At 51.2% G+C, this 25,617-nt stretch overlaps 1 protein-coding gene across 1 annotated transcript in view; it reads right to left on the bottom strand.

Annotated features, from left to right (window-relative positions):
* The window catches only part of BMP7 (bone morphogenetic protein 7), an 81,931-nt gene that overhangs the window by 23,237 nt on the left and 33,077 nt on the right, over positions 1-25,617 (bottom strand). The window contains exon 3 of the mRNA XM_068987390.1: positions 4,109-4,257. Within this exon, the coding sequence (XP_068843491.1) occupies positions 4,109-4,257 (149 nt within the window). The remainder of the gene's footprint in view (positions 1-4,108; positions 4,258-25,617) is intronic.

Raw genomic sequence — 25,617 nt, 5'->3', positions numbered from 1 at the left:
ACCATGAGATCCCATGTATCATCTATCGGATTAGCCAAGACAGGTAAGTCTGAAAGCTGATGAAGACTATGCCTGCCAATGGGGGAGATGCATGTTTGATCCCTGGGTTGGGAAGATCCCCTGGAGGAGGAAACACCACACCAGTATTCTTGCCTGGAAAATTCCAAGGGCAGAGGAGCCTGGCAGGCTACAGTCCATGGGGCCACACAGAGTTGGATACGACTGAACGACTGAGCATCTTCCTTCCAAAAAAGAAGGGGCACCGGTGCCCTCATACAAATGGAATGACCTCTCAGGAGGGTAAATTGATAATACTGATCAAAACTACAAACAGACAATGTAACTTTTAGAAACTATTCCTAGAGTTACACTCACTCAAGGGGCCAAGGACATATGCCCTGCAGCCCTGTTTGTAACAGTGAAAGACGGGAAACTCTGGACATTCATCACAGGGGGCCTGGATGAGTCACCTTTAGTGGTAGTAACAACTTCTAGGGCATGTGTATTACGAGCCGAGTCCTCTTCTCAGCCCTCGCTACTCAAAGCACAGTCTGGGGACCAGCAGCCTCTGCATCGCTTGGGGGGCGTTTGGACCACAGCCTCCTCTTTGCCCCAGACCTGCTGAATCAGAATCTGCATTTTCACAAGAAGCCCAGGGATTCCTGTGTACCTCAGGACATGATTTTTAAAAGTTTTCTGTATTAACTCATTCAACCTCAGAACAAGCCAATGGCCCAGTTCAGTTCAGCTCAGTTCAGTCGCTCAGTCGTGTCCGACTCTTTGTGACCCCATGAATCGCAGCACGCCAGGCCTCCCTGTCCATCACCATCTCCTGGAGTTCACTCAGACTCACGTCCATCGAGTCCGTAATGCCATCCAGCCATCTCATCCTCTGTCGTCCCCTTCTCCTTCTGCCCCCAATCCCTCCCAGCATCAGAATTTTTTCCAATGAGTCAACTCTTCGCATGAGGTGGCCAAAGTACTGGAGCTTCAGCTTTAGTATCATTCCGTCTGAAGAAATCCCCGGGTTGATCTCCCTCAGAATGGACTAGTTGGATCTCCCCACAGTCCAAGGGACTCTCAAGAGTCTTCTCCAACACCACAGTTCAAAAGCATCAATTCTTCGGTGCTCAGCCTTCTTCACAGTCCAACTCTCACATCCATACATGACCACAGGGAAAACCATAGCCTTGACTAGATGGACCTTAGTCGGCAAACTAATGTCTCTGCTTTCGAATATACTATCTAGGTTGGTCATAACTTTTCTTCCAAGGAGTAAGTGTCTTTTAATTTCATGGCTGCAGTCACCATCTGCAGTGATTTTGGAGCCAAAAAAAGAAAGTCTGACACTGTTTCCACTGTTTCCCCATCTATTTCCCATGGAGTGATGGGGCCAGATGCCATGATCTTAGTTTTCTGAATGTTGAGCTTTAAGCCAACTTTTTCACTCTCCTCTTTCCCTTTCATCAAGAGGCTTTTTAGCTCCTCTTCACTTTCTGCCATAAGGGTGGTGTCGTCTGCATATCTGAGGTTATTGATATTTCTCCCGGCAATCTTGATTCCAACTTGTGTTTCTTCCAGCCCAGGGTTTCTCATGATGTACTCTGCATAGAAGTTAAATAAGCAGGGTGACAATATACAGCTTTGATGTACTCCTTTTCCTATTTGGAACCAGTCTGTTGTTCTGTGTCCATTTCTAACTGTTGCTTCCTGACCTGCATACAGATTTCTCAAGAGGCAGGTCAGGTGGTCTGGTATTCCCATCTCTTTCAGAATTTTCCACAGTTTATTGTGATCCACACAGTCAAAGGCTTTGGCATAGTCAATAAAGCAGAAATAGATGTTTTTATGGAACTCTCTTGCTTTTTCCATGATCCAGCGGATGTTGGCAATTTGATCTCTGGTTCCTCTGCCTTTTCTAAAACCAGCTTGAACATCAGGAAGTTCACGGTTCACGTATTGCTTAAGCCTGGCTTCGAGAATTTTGAGCATGACTTTACTAGCGTGTGAGATGAGTGCAATTGTGCGGTAGTTTGAGCATTCTTTGGCATTGCCTTTCTTTGGAATTGGAATGAAAACTGACCTTTTCCAGTCCTGTGGCCACTGCTGAGTTTTCCAAACTTGCTGGCATATTGAGTGCAGCACTTTCACAGCATCATCTTTCAGGATTTGAAATAGCTCAACTGGAATTCCATCACCTCCACTAGCTTTGTTCTTAATGATGCTTTCTAAGGCCCACTTGACTTCACATTCCAAGATGTCTGGCTCTAGATTAGTGATCACATCATCATTTTTATCTGGGTCGTGAAGACCTTTTTGTACAGTTCTTCTGTGTATTCTTGCCACCTCTTCTTAATATCTTCTGCTTCTGTTAGGTCGAGCCCATCTTTGCATGAAATGTTCCCTTGGTATATCTAATTTTCTTGAAGAGATCTCTAGTCTTTCCCATTCTGTTGTTTTCCTCTATTTCTTTGCATTGATCGCTGAAGAAGGCTTTCTTATCTCTTCTTGCTATTCTTTGGAACTCTGCATTCAGATGCTTATATCTTTCCTTTTCTCCTTTGCTTTCACCTCTCTTCTTTTCACAGCTATTTGTAAGGCCTCCCCAGACAGCCATTTTGCTTTTTTGCATTTCTTTTCCATGGGGATGGTCTTGATCCCTGTCTCCTGTACAATGTCATGAACCTCATTCCATAGTTCATCAGGCACTCTATCTATCAGATCTAGGCCCTTAAATCTATTTCTCACTTCCACTGTATAATCATAAGGGATTTGATTTAGGTCATACCTGAATGGTCTAGCGGTTTTCCCTACTTTCTTCAATTTAAGTCTGAATTTGGTAATAAGGAGTTCATGATTTGAGTCACAGTCAGCTCCCGGTCTTGCCCAGGTCTTGCAGCTGAGTCACAAGAGAAGTACCCAATAACTCGGACATAGCTGCCTCTGGGAGGTGGAATGCAGCAGCTGGAGGAAGGACGTCAGAGGGAAGCTATTCAGTGTTGCACACATCTGGAACTTAAATTTTGAGCCTGGAACACGTATTGTTAATACCTAAACTAAAATACGGGCTTCCCTAGTGTCTCAGACAGTAAAGAATCTGCCTGCAATGCTGAAGACCCAGGTTTGATCCCTGGGTCAGGAAGATCCCCTTAGAGTAGGGCATGGCAACCCATTCCAGTATTCTTGCCTGGAGAATCCCATGGACAGAGGAGCCTGGTGGGCTACAGTCCATGGGGTCACAAAAGAGTTGGACACAACTGAGTAATTAACACAACATTACACACTAAAATATAAATTTTTAAAAACTGGTATAAGAAAGATGTTACACATCCTAAAACCACCCCCACTTCATAAGAAATAGACTTTGTGGAAGGAGAAATTGGCACAGCCAGGCCCACCCTACTGCTCCACTTGCCTTCCTGTCTGCCCTTCTCAGAAAACACGGTCATGGCGTGTGGGAGAGATGCTGGGGGAGGGCAAACAGTAGGTTCTCCAAGTATTTAGGATTCGGCACTACATTCAGTCTCTTGGAAGGGGGTTCATGCCTCACACCAGTGCAATGTCCTTCACTGGGGTGATTTTGCCCTGCAGGGGACATCTGACAATGTCTGGAGACATTTTTGGTGTCACAAGTGGGAGAGGCTATTGGTTTCTAGTGGGGAGAGGCCAGGGATACCATGAAACATCCTACAAAGCCCAAGAATCCCAGGATGTCCTGTGTCCTGAGTTTGAGGGGCCTGCATCAGCACGGCTCAGATGTTGCATGTGCGAGCATCATTAGGGGCTCAGCTGAAGTGCAGGTTCAGATAGGGCAGGCCTGGGACAGGCCAGAAGGTCTGCATTTCTAACGATGGGAGCCACCTGTGCTGCTTTGGAACCACACTTGGAGCAATGAGGCCTTACCCAACCCAGCTTTGGCCAACAGTATAAATGCCATATGAAAAAGGGGAAGAGACTGCTTTCATTTGGATTAGGATGCTGGATAGGAAGTGCTGATGGGGTAGGGAGCAGAGGAAACCTGGTCCTAATAGACAGGAGTTGAGCTCCCTCCCAGGTCTACAGTCGCAGGCCGCATCAGCACGAGCTGGGGTGCTGGCCAGGGACTTACCATCCAGAGTCTCCACCGACAACTGCAGGCCCAGGTTGTGCCGCGGGTTGACCACCCAGTGGTTGCTGGTGGCTGTGATGTCAAAAACGAGCCAGCCCTCCTCTGAGGCCCAGAGGGTGCGGCTGTCGAGCAGGAACAGGTCAGACTCCCTGCAAGAGAGGAGAGAGACGCAGGCTCCAGGTCAGCAGGTCATGGCTTGGTCACCCCCGTCAGCCAGTCAGCCACTGGCGCATGGGAGGACTTTGTGAGTGGGGGAGCTGGCAGGAGGTCCGCCAGCCCCTCTCCCAACAAAGTGCGTTCATCAGACAAAGATCCAGCCATGGAGACCGCCCGATGGGAGACAGAGTGCAGAACGGGGGTAAAGAGATATAGAGGAGACAAGGAGCTGCTGCAAGACAGACGTGCCCTTCAGATTTGTTGGGGGTGACAGAGGATGAGATGGTTGGGTGGCATCACTGACTCAATGGACATGGGTTTGAGCAAGCTCTGGGAGATGGTGAAAGACAGGGAAGCCTGGTATGCTGCAGTCCATGGCGTTGCAGAGAGTCAGACATGACTGAGTGAATGAACAACAACAATGTTGAGGGAATACCAGTGGGACAGAGGACAGGAAGGCAGGAATCTCGCCATCTCCATGAGGCTAGAATCTCAGGGAACAGAAGTTCACCCTTGTTCACTTATTCACCACTTGCCAGGCACTGTCCCAAGTGCTCTATACATGTTGTCTCATTCAGTTCTTACAACACTAAATTGTGGGGGTATTACCATCTCTGATGGATCCATGATAAAACCATGACTTGCCCAAGGTCACTTAGCCAGGAAGATGCTAGACTGGGGCTTCAGCCTGGCAACTGAGCACCAGTGCAGAGATGCTCCTCATTTCCACACTATATAATTTCTTCCTGAGGCCACCAAGCATTAGGAAGTGAACCCCAGACTAATATCATTAGTAGAGGGAGTACTTTAATTCTCTTCCTCAGATTCGTAGTAGAAAATGGTTAAAACCACAATTGACCTTGTAAGGATGGAGGGTGAATAAAGATGGATGGATGGATGGATAGATGGAAGACGGATGGAAGGATGGATGGATGGTGAATGATGGATGAATAGAAGAAAGATGGATGGATGGATGAATGGATTTTTACATTCCTAGATAGTAGAATTCGAGTATATAAGATATCATAATGTCCCTTTGCAACTTTTAATTATAAGAATTAGAAACAAATATGTTGAGTCCTTTGATAGCCAGTTAATATATTTGAGCTCCTATACTGTACCAGGCAGTGGGTACAGTGATGAACAGCATCCAACCAGTTCCTGCTCCAAGGTATTGACAATCTTTTTCATACTGGGGGGAATCTAATTTTCCTGGGAAATTACATGGCTCAGTCGGTAAAGAATCTGCCTGCAATGGAGGAGACACAGGTTCAATCCCTGGGTCATCAGGAAGATCCCCCAGAGAATGAAATGGCAACCCACTCCAGTATTCTTGCCTGGGAAATGCCATGGACAGAGGAGCCTGGCAGGCTACCATCCATGGGGTCACAAAGAGTCAGACACGACTGAGCAACTAAACCACCACACCATGCATGTGATTGAGATACGACTTCCGAGCTCATGGACAGCAAGCGGAGCCACAGTACAAGGCGGTGCCTTGTCTCCTAGCCAACCAAACCACAGTCTCTTGTGACTGTAGGACACTCACTGCCTCTGCAATGCAGAGAGATCAGAGGAGCAAGGAAGACTTTTTAGAGCCACAGAGCATTTTGAGGATGTTGTTCAACTTTCACGGCCAAACCGAATTAAGATAAGGAGACACTCTTCTGTGATCCATTTACTTCTATTTTTTTCCTGGGGCCCTTTCAGATGTAGCTTCAAAACTGACTTGGAGAAGGATGTTCACACAGATCCCAAATGAGAATTTCCACTACTCTCTTCATCTCCAATTTGCCTTGATGGCTTTCCTAGCTATGGAGAGTTACCAAGACTGTCAACAAACCAGCTTGCTGCTCTCAACAATTAACAGATGAGAGAAGAAACACACTCCGAAACAATCCCCTCACTCGCTCAGGCTCCCAGGGCCCCAGCAGGAAACCACCACTGCACTGTAGCACAGAAGTCATCAACCTGGGTGGCGACTCTGCCAGAAAATTGTTATTTGCAGGAAAATGTGACCAGATATCCGGATAGGCCCTGATGGACAGTAAAACAATGAATAGTAACTCAGGGAACAGAATCAGGCCTTTGGAGAGAGAATGCTTTGCCAAATGATACTAAACGTTCTCTTATTACAGCCGGGACACCAAGGGCCAGATGTTACAGGCGAGCGTTGACTCATTGTGAATCAACGTGCATGCGAGTGCAGCCTCCCTCCCCTGAGTCCTGGTTCGCAGTGTGTTCCAGCCTTGCTGAGGAGAGCCAAGCCTTCGTGGAAGGCATTGGGACAGCCCTGTCAAGGCGGGGGAGTGGGATGCTTACACAGGCTCCACTGTGAGACGGAGGGCTCAGCCCCAGGTTGGCACCATGAACAGGACAAGCAAGAAATTACTCAGCAGCCATGTCCAGACAGACAGCTGAGAAAGTGCGAATTTCTTGACACCACCTGGAGCATCTTATTAGAAATCAATGGCTCTTACTCCAGGAGGAACGAACAAGCCCTTTGTGACATGTGTATTCACCACGAACACACCGACCTTCCTAACTCAGCCCAGGTGAGAGCAGAAGCTGGACACGTCAGGATGGGGACCCCGTGTGTGCCAAGTCACTTCAGTCTTGTCTGACACTTTGCGACCCTGTAGACAGTAGCCCATCAGAATCCTCTGTCCATGGAATTCTCCAAGCAAGAATACTGGAGTGGGTTGCCATGCCCTTCTCCAAGAGATCCTCCCAACACAAAGGCTGAACCCATGTCTTTTACAGCCCTTCAACTGACAGGTGGATTCTTTGCCACTAATGCCACCTGGGCTTCAGGGAACCTAAATGCCCTCTCTCCCCTTTGCCACTGCTGAGAATCTAGGTGCTTTCTGTGCACCAGCTCCCTGATCTCCAACAATCAGGTTACTGTTCCCATTTTATACACAAGTAGAGTGAGGTTTAGAGAGGGGAGAACAAAAGTCCACATTGATAAACCTTAAAAGTGAGAGAACCAGGGCACAGTGCTGGAAGCGTGACCTGAGGACTTGGGCACTTAAGCCTCGTCACTTCCTTAACTCAACCCCTCACCAAGGGGCAAGAGATCAGGAGCTTGTTCAGTCCTGCACGATGCGTGTTATTGTCACAGCATTGTGGGGAGCAGAGAAAATATTAGAGAAGGGGCGTGGGATGAAGTCCAGGCAGCAGGGGAGGAAGGAAGCAAGTAGGGCAAGCCAGCTGATTGCAGAGCCTCAGTTTCCTCCTCTGTAAAATGGCCAGAATGCCCTCTCCTGCAGGTGAGGGAGCTAAGGGAAGACTTCTCTAAGGACAAACTCCCAAGGCTCTTGGAGCACTGCTATAGTTACTCCAAGTCATGCCAGTGTTGGTGCACAGTCCCTGTGAGACAGCAAAAAATTCTAGGATGGGGACTTTATCCTGGTCCCAGTCTTTATGTGATTGCCTAAGATCCCCACATATCCACTCAAACAACAATAGACCACATATCCACTCAAACAACATTCACCTTTGACACCAACATTCCTCAGAGTGTACCAGGATGTTCACAGTCGTGCACTGTCTGCAAACATGTCATCAACAATTTCTCCTCTCCCTCCCCATGCACAGCGTTCTCATAAATGGGGAAGTCTGCTCGCACCTCTCACATCTGCAGGGACCATCTGACTCGCTGCGGACCAGTGGGAAGGAGGCCCTGCCATGTCCAGGGCAAGAACGCAACAGGCTTCTCGGATCTGCTCTGCTGCCCACTGGACCGGCAACCCTGACTCCTCTACTGGAGAGAAGGCACGGAAGGGGAACAGGGTAGCAGCTGTGGAGGAGGAGGGTCTGTGAGGGGAGAAAGAGAGAGAAACCAAATCAGCCCTCACGGGAGGTGCATCTAGGGCGTTCTGGCCCCATCCACGCTCCCAGCTTCATTGGGGACTACAACAGACACTATCAATAGTAGAAAAACTGCCCGGCTGAGCCCTGCCCAAATTCCTGAGCAATTAAACGACTGTTGTTCTAGCCACTGCGTTGTGGGTGGCTTGTTCACAACAGAGATAGAACCCAAACAACAGTCACACTGTTCAGAACCGAAAAATGGACAACTGACCTTAATCTACTGAGAGGGACAGATGAGTGAAACAGAGAGCACACCCCAGTGCTTCACAGCTCCATCAGAGGATATGCTTGCTGACAACGGGGATATATGGTATTAAGTAAGAAGGTGTCATGAACAGGATATGTGATTTGCAAATTTCTGGGAAAATAGAATATGCTAACATTGGTTAAGAAAAAAAGAAATAGAAAATTCGAGTCAAGATACTCAATATGTACTAGTGAATTGAAATAGGAGTAAAACACCTTCCCCAATCCACATCCAGATGGTTTGATACTGTATTTTTACCAAGTTCACCAAATTATTAAGAGAAAATTGCTTTTTATACAAACTGGTCAAGAAAACGCAAGAGGCAAATTGAGAAGCTATATTGTAAAGCTAGCAAGATTCCAAAGACGGAGAAGGCCAATTTGAACAGACATTTCTTTAAAGATACACAAATGGCCAGTGAACACACAAACAGAGGGTCAACATCATTAGCCGATGCCGGGAGCCAGTGTGAGGAATCCCGCCCATGACAAGGTCATGAGGAAGGAAGCTGACATACGCAAGGCGCCGAAGAATCTAGACAGCCATTGCTGTTGTTTGGTCGCTGAGTCCTGTCCAGCTCTTTGCAACCCCATGGGCTGTAGCCCGCCAGGTTCCTCTGTCTGAGAATTCTCCAGGCAATAACACTGGAGTGGGTTGCCATTTCCTACTCCAGGGAATCTTCCTGACCCAGGGATCAAACTAGCGTCACCTGTGTCTTTTGCATTGGCAGGCGAATTCTTTACTACTGAACTACCAGGAAAGCCCCTTAAATAGCACAACTCTGAATATACTAAAAACTAATGAATAATACATTTTACAAGGTTGGCTGGATGATGGTATATGAATTATATCTCAGTGAAGCCATATTTTAAAAAGTGAATAAAGCCAACCTAAGTTCAAAATATAGAGCACAGTGTCATGATGCTAACAACTTTTTCTAAGCTGACACACCTTACTTGGGGAACCTAAACACAAATACTCCGGAGCTGCAGCAACAGTTCCTTCTGAAGGGTGTTTCTCTCCTCTACACACACATCAACATTGGCTCAAGTCAGCAAGCACCATCTGTTTCTGAAAGAAGTGAGACAGTACGAATTTGCATATTTCCAGTTTTATTGGGTCAGTGGAGCAAACCCCGGCACGGTGGCTGGCCTGGCTTCACCTCCTCTTCGGGGTGGGGACAGTTCTGCCCACTCCTCCAGGCTCACAGAGGCAGCCGGGCTGGGGAACAAACTTAACCTCCCAATGAAAGAAACACCAGGAGATCACGAAAGCAGACTTCGCTCCTCCCGAAACCCAGGCTCCCCCAGTCCTTGCTCTGTGTGAGGCACAAACCACCAGTGATCCCAACTCTGTGGCGGGGAGGGGTGTCAATATTTAACCACCAGCCTGGGGACAGAGTGGGCTTCCCTGGTGGCTCACATGGCAAAGAGTCTGCTTGTCATACAGGAGATCTGAGTTCGATTCCTGGGTCAGGAAGATCCCCTGGAGAAGAGAATGGCAATCCACGCCAGTATTCTTGCCTGGAGAATTCCATGGACAGAGGAGCCTGGCAGGCTATGGTCCCTGGCGTCGTAAAGAGTCTGAAACGACTGCATACCTAACACTTTCACTTTTCACTGGGGTCAGAGTACTACTGGGGCTTGCAGGCTCCCCCTCCCAGGGACACCCAGGAGAGTAGCTGAAATCTTACCCACAGAGGAAAGCAGGAGGAAGCCTACGCCATCACCTGACCCAGTTTCCAGCATCTCAACCCACCTCCCTCTGGAAAGTTCTACCATGACAGAAAAGTGGATATTTTAAAATCTCCAGCGTGGGAAGGTGGAAAGTCCTTTTCTTTCCGCCCCTTCCCTGCCTTTTTTTTTTTTTCCTTTCTGCCCTGTGGTCCCTTAGAGACTATTTAGAGACTGTGATCTCAAGGAGGGCCTTTGCCCACGATCCATTCCCGGAGCAGTAGAGCCCCACGCAGGATGCAAGATGCCAACCGCTCTCCCCAGGGCCTTGGAGAAATCATTAACACTTTGCACACTCTTAGTTCCTGGGAACACAAGCCTGGAAGGATGGGAAGCCTGAGGATTCCTCTGGCCCCTGGGCTCTGCAGGCAGGAGCGAGAGTTATGGTCCAGGGGCTGTGAGTGCATCTCACCTGAGGACAAATAAACCCTGAGGAAGGACCCTCAGGGTGAGCAAGACAAAGGAAAGCATTAGATTCGAGGGGTGAGGCTGTCCAGGGAGGTCATTCCTTGAAAAGTGTCTCCTGAGGGAGGCCAGAAGGGTGAGCAGGGCTGATGTAGCCCAGGGCAGGAAGCGTGTTCCAACAGAGGGAACAGAATGTGCAAAATCTCATGAGAGAGGCAACCGTGGAGGGGCTCTGGGAGCTCTGTGAGCACAGGGGTAGGCTGTGGCACGAACCTGCAGGGCGGCCTCCGGCCATGGGAAGGTTCCGATGCTGGGAGAGCAGAGTTTTAAGCAGGGAATGGAAGTAATTGGCTTTGGGTTGACTCTCGCTAGGGCTTCCCAGGTGGCTCAGTGGTAAAGAATCCACCTGCCAATGCAGGAAACTCAGGTTTGATCCCTGGATTGGGAAGATCCCCACTCCAGTATTCTTGTCTGGAGAACCCCAAGGACAGAGGAGCCTGGCGGGCTACAGTCCGTAGGGCTCACAAACAGTCAGACACGACTGAGCAACAAAGCACAGCACACAGACTCTCCCTCAGCCCTGCTCTGACCCTCACCCTCACCCCTGTGGCTCTTTGGGAAACTGCAGGGCTGGACATTTCACTTTTAAAACCCTACATGTTGTAAACAGTTTCTGGGCCTCGAGAACACTCCTCAGAAGGCAGTAAGCGATGGAGAAGCCAGCGCTTTCCCAGACTAATTCGATGTCACGGAGGGGGAGCAGGCGATGGCGCTGCTAAGGATGAGTCAGGCTGGGAAGGCAGCAGCCCCGCCACCATGCACCTGGAGTCGGCCCAGCCGGCAAACATCAGCCCTGCAGGGAAGCGGGGAAGGAGATCAAAGGAGCCCACGGAGGAAGTGGGGCGTGGCTGCCCTGAGGCTCTCGGTCCTGGGAGTGCCCCTCTGGGCAGGGGAGGACCCAGTCCAGATCCCAGCACCCCACTGGGCTTCAGGGAATGCCCCATCTTTCTTCCAAGTCACCCAGACTGTCCCTGGTGATCCCAGGACAGGAAGATGAAGTCAGGGAGGTCCAGGCTTTTTTTAAACATTTTTTTTCTTAAGGCTGCGCCTATCCAGGAAGCCTAAAATTAAGTCATTTGGGGAGAAAGGTGGAAAAATACACACACTAAAGCACAATATCCTCTCGCAGCCAGAGCACGAGTCACCAGCCCACAGCTTCCCCACCCCCAGGACTGTCTGTCTATCTGTCTGTCTGTCTCCCTCCTCTCTTCCCTTCCCCATCCACCTACCAGGGCATTCACAGGAGGGTCAAGAACACTCCTTCCCAGAGCCCAAGAGGCCTATGTTATCAAAGTCAGGATGCAGATCAGCAGCCATTAAGGTCTGGGTCTCCGTTGCCCCGTTTGCAAAATGAAGGGTTGCAGTTTGCCAAGCTCTCAGAAACTGTCTCCCACAAATAAAGTATTGAGAGAGGAAAATGAACAGGTTGAAGACCACAAAGTTCTGTATTCAAATAAGACCAGAAAGCACCAAGAGCAAGCACCAGAAGGCACTAAGAGGTTTCACAATGCACATCAGCTCTTGAGAGGCTCTGAGAGATCCTGGACTATAAAGAAACTATATATAGTTCTTTGGACTATAAAGAAAGCTGAGCACTGAAGAATTGATGGTTTTGAACTGTGGTGTTGGAGGAGACTCTTGAGAGTCCCTTGGACTGCAAGGAGATCAAACCAGTCAATCCTAAAGGAAACCAGTCCTGAACATTCATTGGAAGGACTGATGCTGAAGCTGAAACTCCGATACTTTGGCCACCTGATGGGAAGAACTGAGTCATTGGAAAAGACCATGATGTTGGGAAAGATTGAAGGCAGGAGAAGGGGACGACAGAGGATGAGATGGTTGGATGGCATCATCGACTCAATGAACATGAGTTTGAAAAAGCGCTGGGAATTGGTGATGGACAGGGAAGCCTGGCACGCTACAGTGGACCTCCCTGACTTCAGCCTGGTGGCAAAGAGTTGGACACAACTGAGCAACTGAACTGAGATCCTGCTGCAAAGCACTGCCTCCTCTGGCCATGGAGAGTGCTTACAGAGGCTCTGAACTTACCTACACATGCAGATCATGGGGGCCTGCGGTGGACAGCAATGAGGACTGGAACTAAAAATGGGATGCAGCTACCAGCTGGAGAAAACATCCAGGAGGTCTAAGTGGAGCTCAAGATTCTCCCCAGGGTAGATCACACTCTGAGGAGGACGGGGATGTAGGACTGTGAAGTAAGGCTTTGGGTCCTAGGAAAGTTGAAATCAAATCACCTCAGAGTGATCCTGGGAAGGCTCTTTTGTTTGTAAAGTGGGGATAGCAATGAGCACTATTCTAAGGATGCACTAACTAAGTACAGTTGAGATGCCTGCATGGAGCTGAAGGCTTAAGGCTCCAGGGTACAACAGAGCTCACTCACATCCACATCATTCTGCCCCTCCGAGAGGCAGCAGTCTTAGAACAGGCCTGGCATGGAAACGGCCCATTGAACCCCACGATACCTAAGAGGCAAGTCCTATTGTCCTTTTCACAGGAAGGAGAGTGAGGCTCAGGGAGGCTTACAGAGCTCCTGGGGTGGAGGGAGAGCAGCCACCTAGAGGAAGCTCAGCATCCTCTTTCCACCCTTCTGGCCCCTCCCTGCTTCCATCCCCAGCAGCCCTGCTGGGCCTTCAGAACCTCCATTCTGAACAGATCACCATCCTGCTCTAAGCCCTTTATTAGCTCTTAGAATAAAAAAACCAAATTCCCCACTGTGTTTCGTGAAAAAGGAGAGGATGTAACTGCTGGTCCAAACTGGGAAACACTGGGGAGAAAAAGGAGGCATTGACAACTCCAGGTGGGCACAGGGGGGCACAGGGGGGCATTTTGTCACCCTTCCTATAGGCTCTGGCGGGGGGGGGTCTGGTCCCACTCCCTCTCCAACACCTCCTCTCACCCCACTGTGCTTCTGTCTGCCCCCCAGGGCTCCAGCCACCCCAGCCTCCTTTCAAGCTTTCATCTGGGCCAGATTCCACCCACTCCAGGCCATGGTCCATGCTGTTCCCACTGCCTGGAACACTGTTCCCTGTCTTTTTTCCCCGTCACACCTGGACACCCTGCAACCTCCTAGGGAAGCTCCTGCCTGACAGGCGCATCCTCCTTTCCAGCACTCAGGTTGGAGCTGAAATGTGCTCCTATGGTTCTCAGGTTTTCCTCTCACCCCAACACACTGTAAGCTCCTCAGCGGCAGGAACCAGTCCTGCTTTGCTCACCTCTGTTGGCATCCCAGGATCTAGCAACCAACATAGCACACAGTAGGTCTCAAAGACCTTTGAATGAATGTGCTGCTAACTGGAGTTTCGTTTCAGGCAAGGAGGTTTTCTGGTGTCACTTTCTGTAGTTTTATGTTACTCAAAAAAAGGACGAGTGAGTGTTGTTTCTAAAGATTCAAGTGCCTCTGGGCTTCTCTGGTGGCAAAGTGGTAAAGGATCCGCCTGCAGCGAAGGAGACATGGGTTTGATTCCTGGATCGGGAAGATCCCCTGAAGGAGGAAATGGTAACTCACTCCAGTTTTCTTGTGTCGGAAATTCCATGGACAGAGGAGCCTGGTGGGCTACAGTCCATGGGGTCACAAAGAGTCAGACACAACTGAGCAACTGAGCACACACCCACACAGGTGCCTCCAGAAGTGGGTTTACCTCCACTTCCCTGGGGCTCAGGCCACCATCCACTCTATACCCACCGGGAGTCTTCTTCCAGCTCATGGGCACCAGGCTGCCTGGTAACGCAGGCTGGTCTGTGCCCAGGCACCTCCATATCCCCCACCTTGCACAGGGCCTGCCTGGGTAGTCGCAGGGTGGCCAAACCGCCCCCAGCCCACCCCAGTTGGAGGCTGCCTGGCCGCCTAGGCTTCACCTCCTCCACTTCTGTGTCCTCAGCCCTCGGTCAAGGTCAGCTCCCTGATCTGCATGTTGTCAGGAGAAACCCAGAGGTCACAGATGGGCAGGGGACCTCGACTAGGAAGAAAGTCAACCTCCAGTTTGGGACCCAACTCTTGTTCCTACTTACTTAAGATTCCAGGATTTGGGCCACAGAATTCCCAGGAAACTGGTGGTCTGGAATTCTGTTCACCCTGGGCATGATCCCTACAGAAACCAAACACTGAGAAATGAGCCATGCTGGGGATTTCAGAGCTCAGAGGTGAGACATAAAGGTCCCTGGGTGCTCCCAGAACAACCAGGCCTTGTGGGGCATGTTGTGGAGCTCTGAGACGGGAAATCCCACGCACCAGGCAGTTGCCTGCATCTGGCATCCCGGGGGCGGGCGGGCGAGACGCTGAGCATGGGAGACTCATCTTTTGAGACTTTCCCCGGTTGCTCCATTTCCTCCAGCCTCCAGCTCCAGCCCGAAATAGCACAAGGTAAATTCAGCCTCCTTCACGCACACACTCAAGGAATAAACAAACACACTCATGTTGGGTCATCTTTCCTACCTTTAAAAAAAAAAAAAGAACCACAGGCTGTTTTAAGATTCCAAACCCAGACGCAAAAACGTTAAGTGAAGCTGGGAAAAAGGAAATGAACTCAGCAATGGAGTTTGCAGACAGAGCAAGTGTTGTGAGGACCACAGTCCAGGTTTTCAAAAACAAAGACCAGATCGCGAGGCAGAGGAGGTAGGGGTGCTGAGACTGCGGCCCCTCAAAACAGAGAGGTGACAGGACGCAGGCAGGCTGAGGACACACCCCTGTGCCAGGCATCACACGTGCCTTATGCCACTGTACCCCTGCCAGCCCTGCCAGGTGGGCACACTTGTCCTCTGTTATATTTTGTCCCTCCCCTAGGAGAAGATCAATGGTAAAGTGTCTGCCCGCAATGGGGGAAATCGAGGTTTGATCCCTGGGTCAGGAAGATTCCCTGGAGAAGGAAATGGCAACTCACTCCAGTATGCTTGTCTGGAAAACCCCACGGACAGAGGAGCCTGGTAGGCTATAATCCATGGGGTCACATAGAGTCAGACACGACTGAGCGACCTCACTTTCTTTTTTTCAGGAGAAGATCCTGAGTCAAAGGCTTGAATGCAAGTGGTTTGTCTGAGAAGTGACCCCAAGAACCACCAGGAAGAGGGCGGGAAGTGAGGCAGGGATGGAAAGAGGTCAAAACATGGAGCTGGGGGCATCTGGGACTCCCCCGCCAGGACCCCCCGGACGCTGTCTGAACATAGTTCCTAGGGCACGAGGAGGCTGGAGTCAATATCCACTTGCCCTTGCCCACCTGGGATGGAAGGATGCTCTGGGGGCTTGATTCCACAGTGAGTTGCCTGCATCCTGGGGTCAGAGAAAGCCCCAGGGCAGGAGAGGGCAGTGCCGAGCAGAAGCAGCTAGACTGCGGCTCCAGCCAGCCGTCACAGGGAGGAGGCCTTGTCCCAGGTCACAGCTGGCAAGGTCAACACAGCAGGAGTGCCCATCTTGGGCAGCCAGGGACTCTGTCCCTGTGATGATCTATAGGGGGCACCTGTGGGCGGGGGACCTTGGAGAGAAGACCCAGTGATGAAGGGGAAGCCAGTGGGTGGTCCCTCTTACAGGAATCAAGACTACAGACTTCATGGATTCTTCTCCTAGGAAGAAGGAGGGATGTGCCCCAAGCCCTGCACGTGTGAAAGTTTCTCAGTCATGTCCAACTCTTGGTGACCCCATAGACTGTACAGTCCATGAAATTCTCCAGGCCAGAATACTGCAGTGGGTAGCCTTTCCCTTTTCCAGGGGATCTTCCCAACCCAGGGATCGAACCTAGGTCTCCCGCATTGCAGATTCTTTACCAGCTGAGCTACAAGGGGAAGCCCAAGAACATTGGAGTAGGTAGCCTTTCCCTTCTCCAGGGGATCTTCCCAACACAGGAATTGAACCGGGGTCTCCTGCATTGCAGGTGGATTCTTTACCAGCTGAGCTGTGAGGGAAGCCCGCCCTGCATGTGTAATGCTGGGAGACGTTCTCCAGGGGCTCTGGTGGAAGACGCTCTCCAAGGAGACACCCATTCTTCTTCCTTCGACAAGGGCTGGCTTCTCTGGGAGCTGCACCTTCAAACCCTTGTCCCACCTGAAAACCTGACTCACAAACCACCCCACACCCCTATTCCCCTGGTCTGTGGACCCAACCCTGGAGCCAAAGGGAGAGCCCAAATCCCTCACCCACAGCATCAAGGGGAAATGAGACATCTGCTTTTGGACCCAAGTGTCATCTGTAAAAGTCCCTAACTAGGCTCTGAGGAAGAGCTCCCCAAATTTAAAATCCTACCCCCTTAAAGGCTCTCATCATCTAGTTTTCACTCAAGAAAAGGAGCCCCTGGATGTGTGTCAGGCACCAGGGGTGCGATGGTCGAAGGCCCCAGAGGCCACAGGCTGAGGACCCAGCGATCTTGACTGCCTGCATGCAGACTTGGAGGAAGCGGGTGTCGAGTTGGGTTTTGAAAGAGGTCAGGTTGAGACAGACGAGCAACAGTAGCGGGGATTATGACTAAATGCTCTGTCTAAAGCTGGTTGATTGTCAAGGTCACCAGGAAAAAGCAAGGTATAAGAAACCCATAGGCAAGAGGTGCCCAAGGAGACGTGACGACCAAATGTCACGAGATGTCCTAGAATGGAAGAAGGACACCAAGTAAAAACCAAGAAAACCTGGGTCAATTATTGACTTCAGTTCATAATAATAATGCATCAACATCGGTTCCTTAAATACAGCAAATGCACCAAACTCATGAATGTCATTCGGCTTCCCAGGTGGCACAATGGTAAAGAATCCATCTGCCAGTGCAGGAGATGCAAGAGACACAGGATCAGTCCCTGGATGGGGAAGATCCCCTGAAGGAGGACATGGCAACCCACTCCAGTATTCTTGACTGGAAATTCAGGACAAAGGAGCCTGCCAGGCTATAGTCTCCCGGGTCACGAAGAGTCAGACATGACTGGAGCAACTTAGCACACATGCACATGCATGGGGGATCTTAGCTCCCGGACCAGGGACTGAACCATACCCCCTGCAGTGGAGGGTGAAGTCTTAACCACTGGACCACCAGGGAAGAGCCACTCCTCCAACTGCCTCCAAATGCCCAAAGCCCTGGGCACTATAGAGGGAAAAGAAGAAAATGGTGCCATTGCGGGCTGGCAGTTGGAAGACAAAGGAGGAGCCAATGTTTGGAAGCATGCTGAGCATCTACCCAAGTGCCAACTTCCACCCTGAACTTGAAATAACCAAGGGCTTCCTTAGTCACGGTTGACTCCTTTAAAACATCCCCTTCCTGGTAAGCCTGCATTTCCCATCCTTACTGAGTTCACATCTGAACAGGCACTTTTCTTCCCAGCTACAGATGACCGCTCATGACCAAATTGAAAAATATTAATTCTCTCTGTCTCCTGCCAAAAAGGCTAAAGCAATTACAGGCCCTGATATGAAACACAGATGTTAATACATTTGGAAAAACAGACTCCTATGGACGAGCAGAGGTCCAAGTATGAAGTGCTTTTGGAATTAAAGCGCTGGGATCAAGTTATATAGCCAGCCCCCAGTACTGAAGCCCATTCTTCCAAAATTCATTCCAGCATAGGGATCCCGGGGCCAGGGCACACAGGCTGACATGTCCCCTACTTGCAAACAAGAACCAACCCACCCTTGGGTACCCACTGGCACACAAACTCAAAATAATATAATTATAATCATCACAGGGAAACTTCCCTGGGATCGAAAAGTATTATAATTATGGGCAATTTTCACTTTTTGGAAATTGGGCTCAGATGCTGAAGAAAGATTGCAAGAGAGGTGTTCTCGGGTTTCAGTTCTGGAAGAGAGAAGACATTGGAAGGTTTGCGAGGATGGATGGACCCAAGGCTGGAGGCTCGGGAAGTGAGAGAGGGGCACCAGCAGGTACCTGTTTCACATAGCCTTGTGCCAGCCACTGCGCCTGGTGCTAAGACTCCTCGTGAAAGACACTGCTACCGTCAGTCCATTCAGGAAGCCCATGGCTAGGAGGCTAGATCCCTCTAGCTCCATTCATGCTTATGTGTCTTGCTGAGCATCTACTGTATGCCAGGTTCCAGGCACAAAAGATGGAAGAGTGAGCAAAGCACACCAGATGCCTGTCCTTAAGGAGAGTTCGTCCCTGGCTCTGCTCTTGGGCCACCATGATGGTCTCCACGCTCCCACTCAGATCTTCGCTGAGGCCCAATGAGGCTCATGGGGGCTCACGAGCCGCCCGAGTCCAAGTGGATCCCGAGCCCTTGGTCTTTACTGACTGTCCACACAGCATCTCTGAGACAAGAAGGGCAGCTCTTCTGTCTTCTCAGCCTCAGTTTCCTTGTGCAGAAAATGTTTCTATCCCATTACCCATTTCCTAGGATTGCCATGAAAAGAAAGGGATGTGTGTATCCACCAGCCAAGGAGGAAAACCAGATATGATCAGGCACAGATACAAACGTCCTTTCCTTAACCCCTAGCCCGCTACTGTGCCTCAGTTCCCTTGCCTGCAAAATGGAATGAATGGTGGTACCCCCCTCGGGGGCTTGGGATGGGAAGGACAGTGACAGCACACTGAGTGCTCTGAGCAATCAGCTTCGTCATCGTCACCGTCGGGCAAAGACAGACAACTCTTCCCTCAGTTCGGAGAGGTGTTACCCAAACCGGAGTGTGCAGATTACATCACGAATTCAGAGGACATCGGCCAAATGAATGAGATGTAAAGAAGGCGCCCTTTCTATGAGGTGGGTCTGCAAGGGGCTGCCTCATGGGACACTTGATCACCTTGACCTTGGCATTCATTAAGTATTCAATCCATGCAGTGACAGGAACAGGGCAGAGAAGCAACTCCTTATAAAGGCTCCTCAGCATCTCTATTTGCAATCTCCTCTCCCAGAAAGGTGTCTCAGTTGCCACCTGCTCACTCTGGGGAATCGAACACTAGCAAAACATCGTCCTGGGAAAGGAGGCAGGGCAGGAATCTCCATCTGCACTGAATGGATGACAGGACTCCCACAAAAAAGCAGGAAAGAACAAGGAACAAGTCCACTCTGAGGATACTCGGACTTGTTTCATCAGAATTCTGGGGGGGTGGAGGGGGTTGGAGGGAGGGGGTAGACCCAGCACATGAAATTTTACTTGATGCCTGGTTTTGAATTCCGCCTTTAGTGTGTGGCCTCGCGAAGGTCATCTGACCTCTTTGTGCCCCAGTGACCCCATCCACAAAATGGCAGAATAACACGTCTTGAGGATGCCGTGAGGACTTAGATAGGGTGCGGGCAACTTGGAAGCACTCGACGTAAAGAATTGCAACCACTGACTTGTGCCTTGCCCTGTGAAGCCAGTTTGGGGATGAGTTACAAAAGGAAATGGAAGGCACAAAGGTTTTAAAAGGCATCAAGGCCCACATTGGCCCTAGCCCACAGGACAGAGGGCCAACAGACAAGTGGTCCCGGGCTACAGAGCAAGGCAGGCCAACTGCAACTTGACCAGCACAACTTGAGCTGGACACAGCTTGGTGTCCACTCAGTGGGGGTCCACTGGATGCAGGTTTTTTCCCAGCGTGATCCCTTTGGGCACGTGAGTAGACCCCAAGGGCCCCTGAGTCCTGGTGAAGCTGCTCTGTGCCGGCATTCGGAGAAGGCCCTGGAGGAAGGTGGCCAGGAGTGCCTGGGTACCTGGACCAGGCTGCTGCCCCCTGACCTTCTAGGACATTCCAGCCGAGCCTGGACAGCCAGTGCTCCCTTTTTGCCCTCTGGGAAGCTGAACCAGCAACTCCCAAGAAAACAGCTCAAAACCAGAGCTCACGCCCTGGGGCGGAGGTGCTGTGGTGCGAGGTGAAAGCCAGGAGACGCAGAACCAGGCACGTAGGGCCTCTGTGGGAGCAAGAAAACTTCAGGAGCTCCCGGAAACCTCGACAACCAGCGCCCGACAGCACCTCTCCATTCAGCCTGCCCCTGCCCCTGTGCCATGGAGCTGTCAGTCAGGGCCTGGGCCACACTCGGGCTCAGTCCTCTGCGAGGGAGATAGTCTTCTCTGAGAGACCAAGCCAAGAGGAGTCTGGGGGCCTGGGCTGGAAGAAATCTCTCCCCCTTGCTCTCCTGGGCGTGTGTGACGGCCCACAGAGGGAGAAGAGCGAGCTCAGACAACTGTTCTCAGTTTGGGCTACACAGTGAATCACCTGGGAGTTTAAAAAATCCTGATGCCCAGCCGTACCCCAAACCTCAGTCGTGTACTGAGTATGCACATAATTTGTGACCCCTTGGAAAGGGCTCCTCTGTCCATGGAATTTTCCAAGCAAAAATACTGGATTGAGTTGCCATTTCCTCCTCCTGGGGATCTTCCTGACCCAGGGGTTGAACCTGCGTCTCCTGCTTTGGCAGGCAGATTCTTTACCATTGAGCTGCCTGGGAGGCCTAGTTATGCAGGTGATTCTAATGAACAGCCAAGGGTCAGGACTACAGCCGGGAACTTGGAGTCACCCTGTTTGAGCCTCTTTCCTCCAGGGTGCCGCTGTGAACAAGAACGCAAGCCCTGGAATCCAAGAGACCCGAGGCGGAGTCCCACCTCTGCCCTGTTGGAGCTGTGGGGTCTCAGTTAAATAACTTCCCCTCTCTAAGCCAATCGCTACACCTGGGAAATGGGGATATCAGGTCTCTGCAGGGTCATCTCCAAGGTCCTCAATGAAGGTGAAGTGCCCTGCAATGCGACCATGTCCCTCTGCCCACTGCTCACAGTGACTGAAGTCAGATAAGAAGCAGTCTTGTTACCAAGTCCTGACACGACAGACTTGGGAAGGGTCTGATGACCGGCTGCCCTGGGGCTGCCCCAGGGCATGGAGACTGCAGTGCTCTGCCCACAGCCCCCGCCCCCCCCCCCAGTGGGACGCCCTCTCCCCCAGCAGTTCCTCTCCCAGTTCTGTGCATCACTTCCCCGGGAGCTTGTCAGACACACAGAAGCTCAGGCCGCACTCCAGCCATCTGACTTGGAACCTGCATTTTCACCGTGTCCCTCTGAGGTCACCCTCCTGGCAGCCCAAGTCCCTGAGACACACCGAGGGACATATTTTATCCAGCTGCCAGCTTCATCTTGACTTTGGCAGTGATGGAGTCCCCATGAGGGGGTTCTGCTGGCTGGTTGCCGCCAGGGTGTCTCACTGACCAGCTGCGTTTCCTACAGGTGGGGCAGATCTGCAGAGAAAAAGCATGGACCCACAAGGAGAGGGGAGGGGAAGAGGGAGGCTGGAAAATGTCCAAGTTCCACAAATGAAACCCATGAGCTTTCGGGACCAGCACCTTCACCCTGAGTTGGAACCAAAGCTAGAGCCAAAAGGGATAGAAGTGGGACCAGCTCCTGAAAGCCGAGCCCCACTGCCCAGCCCCTGGTCCAGGGTTCAGAAAAGAAGGGCAAGACTCTAATCCCTTAGCACCTCTCGCCACACTTCTTCCCCAGCAAGGCCACTGAAGCCAAGGCCACCTTCCCCAGACCTGCTCCTCAGCCCCCACTTCCCCCACAGCAGGCCAAGGGCGGCCCCAACACGCTTCTCCAGCTGCAAGCTGAGCCCGAGGGCCATGGAAGGCCTCCAGCTCGGCTCATTATCGGAATTTAATCTGGATTCCAAGAGATCAAGAGGACTCTGTGGAAAGTGGCTGCCACAGGGGGAGAGATGCTGAGGCCGACCCAAAGCCGGCTAATCCCCAGCACCCCGAGGGCTTTCCTGGAGCTCAGGCAGAGCCTCGCCAGATGTCCCAGCTCCAAGCTCCGCGCAGCTGGGCGGTCGGTGTCGGGGAGGCCACGACTCCCTTAGCAGAGGGAGCAGGCAGCTACACGGCAAGGCGGCGGGGGTGGGAACAGGGCTTCTCTCAGGGTCAGATCAGCCAAAGGCCTTCAGCTTGAAGAGGGTGCATGACCCAGGTTGGGGAAATGCAAACTAGGGCTCCACCTCCAAGCAAGCTCAGGCTTACATCCCCATGAGATACTGCAGAATTGCAGCATAGAGGGTAAAGGCAGTCCCACCCCCAAAACCCAGAGTCCTTCATTTCCTTAAGCAGGTCTCTGCATCCTCGGCAATGAAGGTGATGATGATGGTGATGGTGGTGAGGATGGTGAAGGTGGTGAGGATGGTGAAGGTGGTGAGGATGGTGGTGACGATGCTGACAGTGATGGCGATGCTTCTAATATCTGCTAAACCTTCACTGAGCACTTACTATGCTCAAAGTAAATTTGTCAGCTCCCTTTATCCTCACCACAACCCTGGGAAGTAGGTTCAGTTATTATCCCCACTGCACAGAGGAGGAGGCTGAGCCTCTGAGGGGTTACTACTTCCCAAGGCCACGCTGGTACAGAGTGCCGGGATTTGAATCTATACTCTGGGTGTTTTTACTTTGTTTGTTTGGCCATGCCTTGCAGCATGCAGGATCCTCGTTCCCCAATCAGGGCTGGAACCCATGCTGCCTGCAGTGGAAGGACAGTCTTAACCACTGGACAGCCAGGGAAGTCCCCAAATCTACACTTTAAAGAGCTGGACTGTCCTAGCTGGGGAATTACGTCATAGGATCATTTTGATTCTGGATTCAAAAACAAAACCCACCCAGAAAAAAAGAATCAATAATTTTTTGAAAAAAATTTTTTTAACCTTTTAACTTTTGGAGAATGAGGGCCTTGCTTCTTTCTTTCCAGTACTATGGATAAGAAGTTTGGAAGTCTAAAGCAAGCAGCCCCGCCTGCCCACTGGCTGCCTCTGTCCACTCCCTGCTCTACACTGTACTTTCCACCTGCCACATCGTCCTATGCCACCGCCTCTGTTTGAATGTCACCTCCTCGAGGGGCAAGGACTGGGGTCCGGTCACACCCACCACCACCCAACACATAGCAGGTACTCAAACACTTGCTGATGGGGAACTGGGTCTCCCAGCAAAGCCCAAAGGCCCCTGAGGCAGGAACCCAAAGCTGGGCTGAGCGTCCCCAGAGATGGCCTATGGCTAAGCTGCTCATCAAGACGAACTGCAACGCTGGCCACGGAGCCACTGACAGCTGTCCTGCCCATTCCTCTTCCAACCACAGTGACTCGGGCCTTCTCTTTTCCCTGGGCCTCCAGATCCACCCCCCAGATCTCAGGCAGGGGTGAGGAGGTGGCCACTTCAAACTACGACGGAACCAGGTGCCCACGAAGACAGCAAGTTGACACAGGCAGAAAGACGAGGAGCTGCCGGCAACCACTGCGGAAGCCAAAGGCTGGTGTTTCATCTAAGCGAGGACCTGGTGGCCCGCCCCACCCTGGCATCACTGCCTCCCTTCTGTCCTTCCAACAACCCACGCTTGCTTGTCTCCACCTCAAGACAGTGGCCCCTACAGTTCCCTGAGACACCCTCTCCTCACCCCATTTCAGATCCTTCTAGTCATTCAAACACCCCCAGCTCAACAAGCCGTCTAGGAACACCAATCGCCTTATCAGGCCAGTGGGTCTACTTATTTGCTAAGTTGTTGACTGCCCATCTTCCTCACCCTATTATGGATAGAACTGTATCTCCTACAAACATACACTCCAGTCCTACCGTGGAGACCTCTGAATGGGACCTTCTTTAGAATTAGGGTCTTTACGAATGTAATTAGGTAAGTAATGAAGTCGTGCTGGAGCAGGGCAGCCCCTAAGCCAAGATGACTGGTCTCTTTATCAGAGGAGGAAAGGTACACAGAGAGCCCGCAGAGCCATGTGACAACAGAGGCAGAGACCAGCGCAGTGCGGCTGAGAGCCAGGGATGCAGTCAAAGGCCAGCCTCTTCCAGAAGCTGGAAGAGAAGGGCAGGATCCGTTCCTGCAGATGCCACCCGGATTTCAGACTTCCGGCCCCCAGCTCTGTGAGAGAGCACATTTCTATTGTTCTCAGCCACCCCATGTGTGGCACTTTGGGAGGGGATTTATAAATGCCCGACGGGGACTTCCCTGGGGGTCCAGTGGCTAAAACTTCGCCTTCCAATGCAGAGGATGACAGTTCAGTCCCTGCCCTGGGAGTTAAGATCCCACATGACTCATGGCCAAAGCAAAACAAAACATAAAACAGAAGCAATATTGTAACAAGTTCAATACAGACTTAAAAAAAAATCATCCACATTAAAAAAAAATTGAAAATAAAAAACTGCCCAGCTTTGAGACAAGGTCCCTGCTGCCATGAGCTGGGCTGGTTTATCCCAGTGGTTTAACAGAGGTGGTTGAATAAGTGAATGGCTAGGCTCCCATGGATCTCTCCAAATGCATTGGCCTCTGTGTCCTGTGGGGGGAGCTCATGCCCACCAGCCCCATCTTGCCATCGCTCAGTCTCTGCTGCTCTTCCCAGCATGTGGACCAGAGGGAGAAAGCATCGCAGGTGCTTGGGGTGCTAGTTGGGGTGCTCCTCACATCAGGGGCAGTGCCTGAGGACACTCCAGCCCTGAAACAAGCTCCACCCACATCAGCAGCATCCCAGCTGACCCCAGTGACCCGGCCAGGGAGGGGAGCACATTCCTGCCTGGAAATCTTGGAGGAAGAGCCACCCAGGTGACACCAATCAACCCTCTCAGTCCTGCTCAGCCAAACCCAGTTGGGGCAGCCACATTCCTGAGGTTAAACCTCTTGATGGAGGTTTCTGAGGCAGGTTTGGGGAGCCTCCCAGAAAGCCCAGAGTGTGAGCTGGGCTCGAGGTTTGCACAAGTGGACCAATCAAGTGCCATTAACCAATAGCCTCTGGGTACCTGCCTCACCCTCAGTACATCAGCCTTCACTAAAAAAATACAGTCAAACATATGCTCTTGTTCAAGAGCCCCAGGGGCTTTGTGAGAGTATGGAGCAGACATATGTCGCCCTTGGGGAGTGAACTCAATGCTTCTTGTTGTAATTGGGTCTGGGAGCCAGGGTCCAGACTGCCAGGGTTAACTGGGGCTTCTGAGGGCCTTCAGCAAGATTTGGAGGTGACTGACAAGGCTGTCGCTGCCTGCCCAGAACCACACCCACATTCCCTCCCCGCTGGAAGGGTCTGTCATCCTCTCCAGCAGGGGGGCAGTACAGGAAAGTGCAGACAAGTGGGGACCCTAAAATGCAG

This window comes from Capricornis sumatraensis, chromosome 15 (assembly GCF_032405125.1).
Source record: "Capricornis sumatraensis isolate serow.1 chromosome 15, serow.2, whole genome shotgun sequence".
NCBI lineage: Eukaryota > Metazoa > Chordata > Mammalia > Artiodactyla > Bovidae > Capricornis > Capricornis sumatraensis.
Note: the sequence above shows the minus strand (reverse complement) of the source record. Positions and strands in the feature narration are given on the sequence as shown.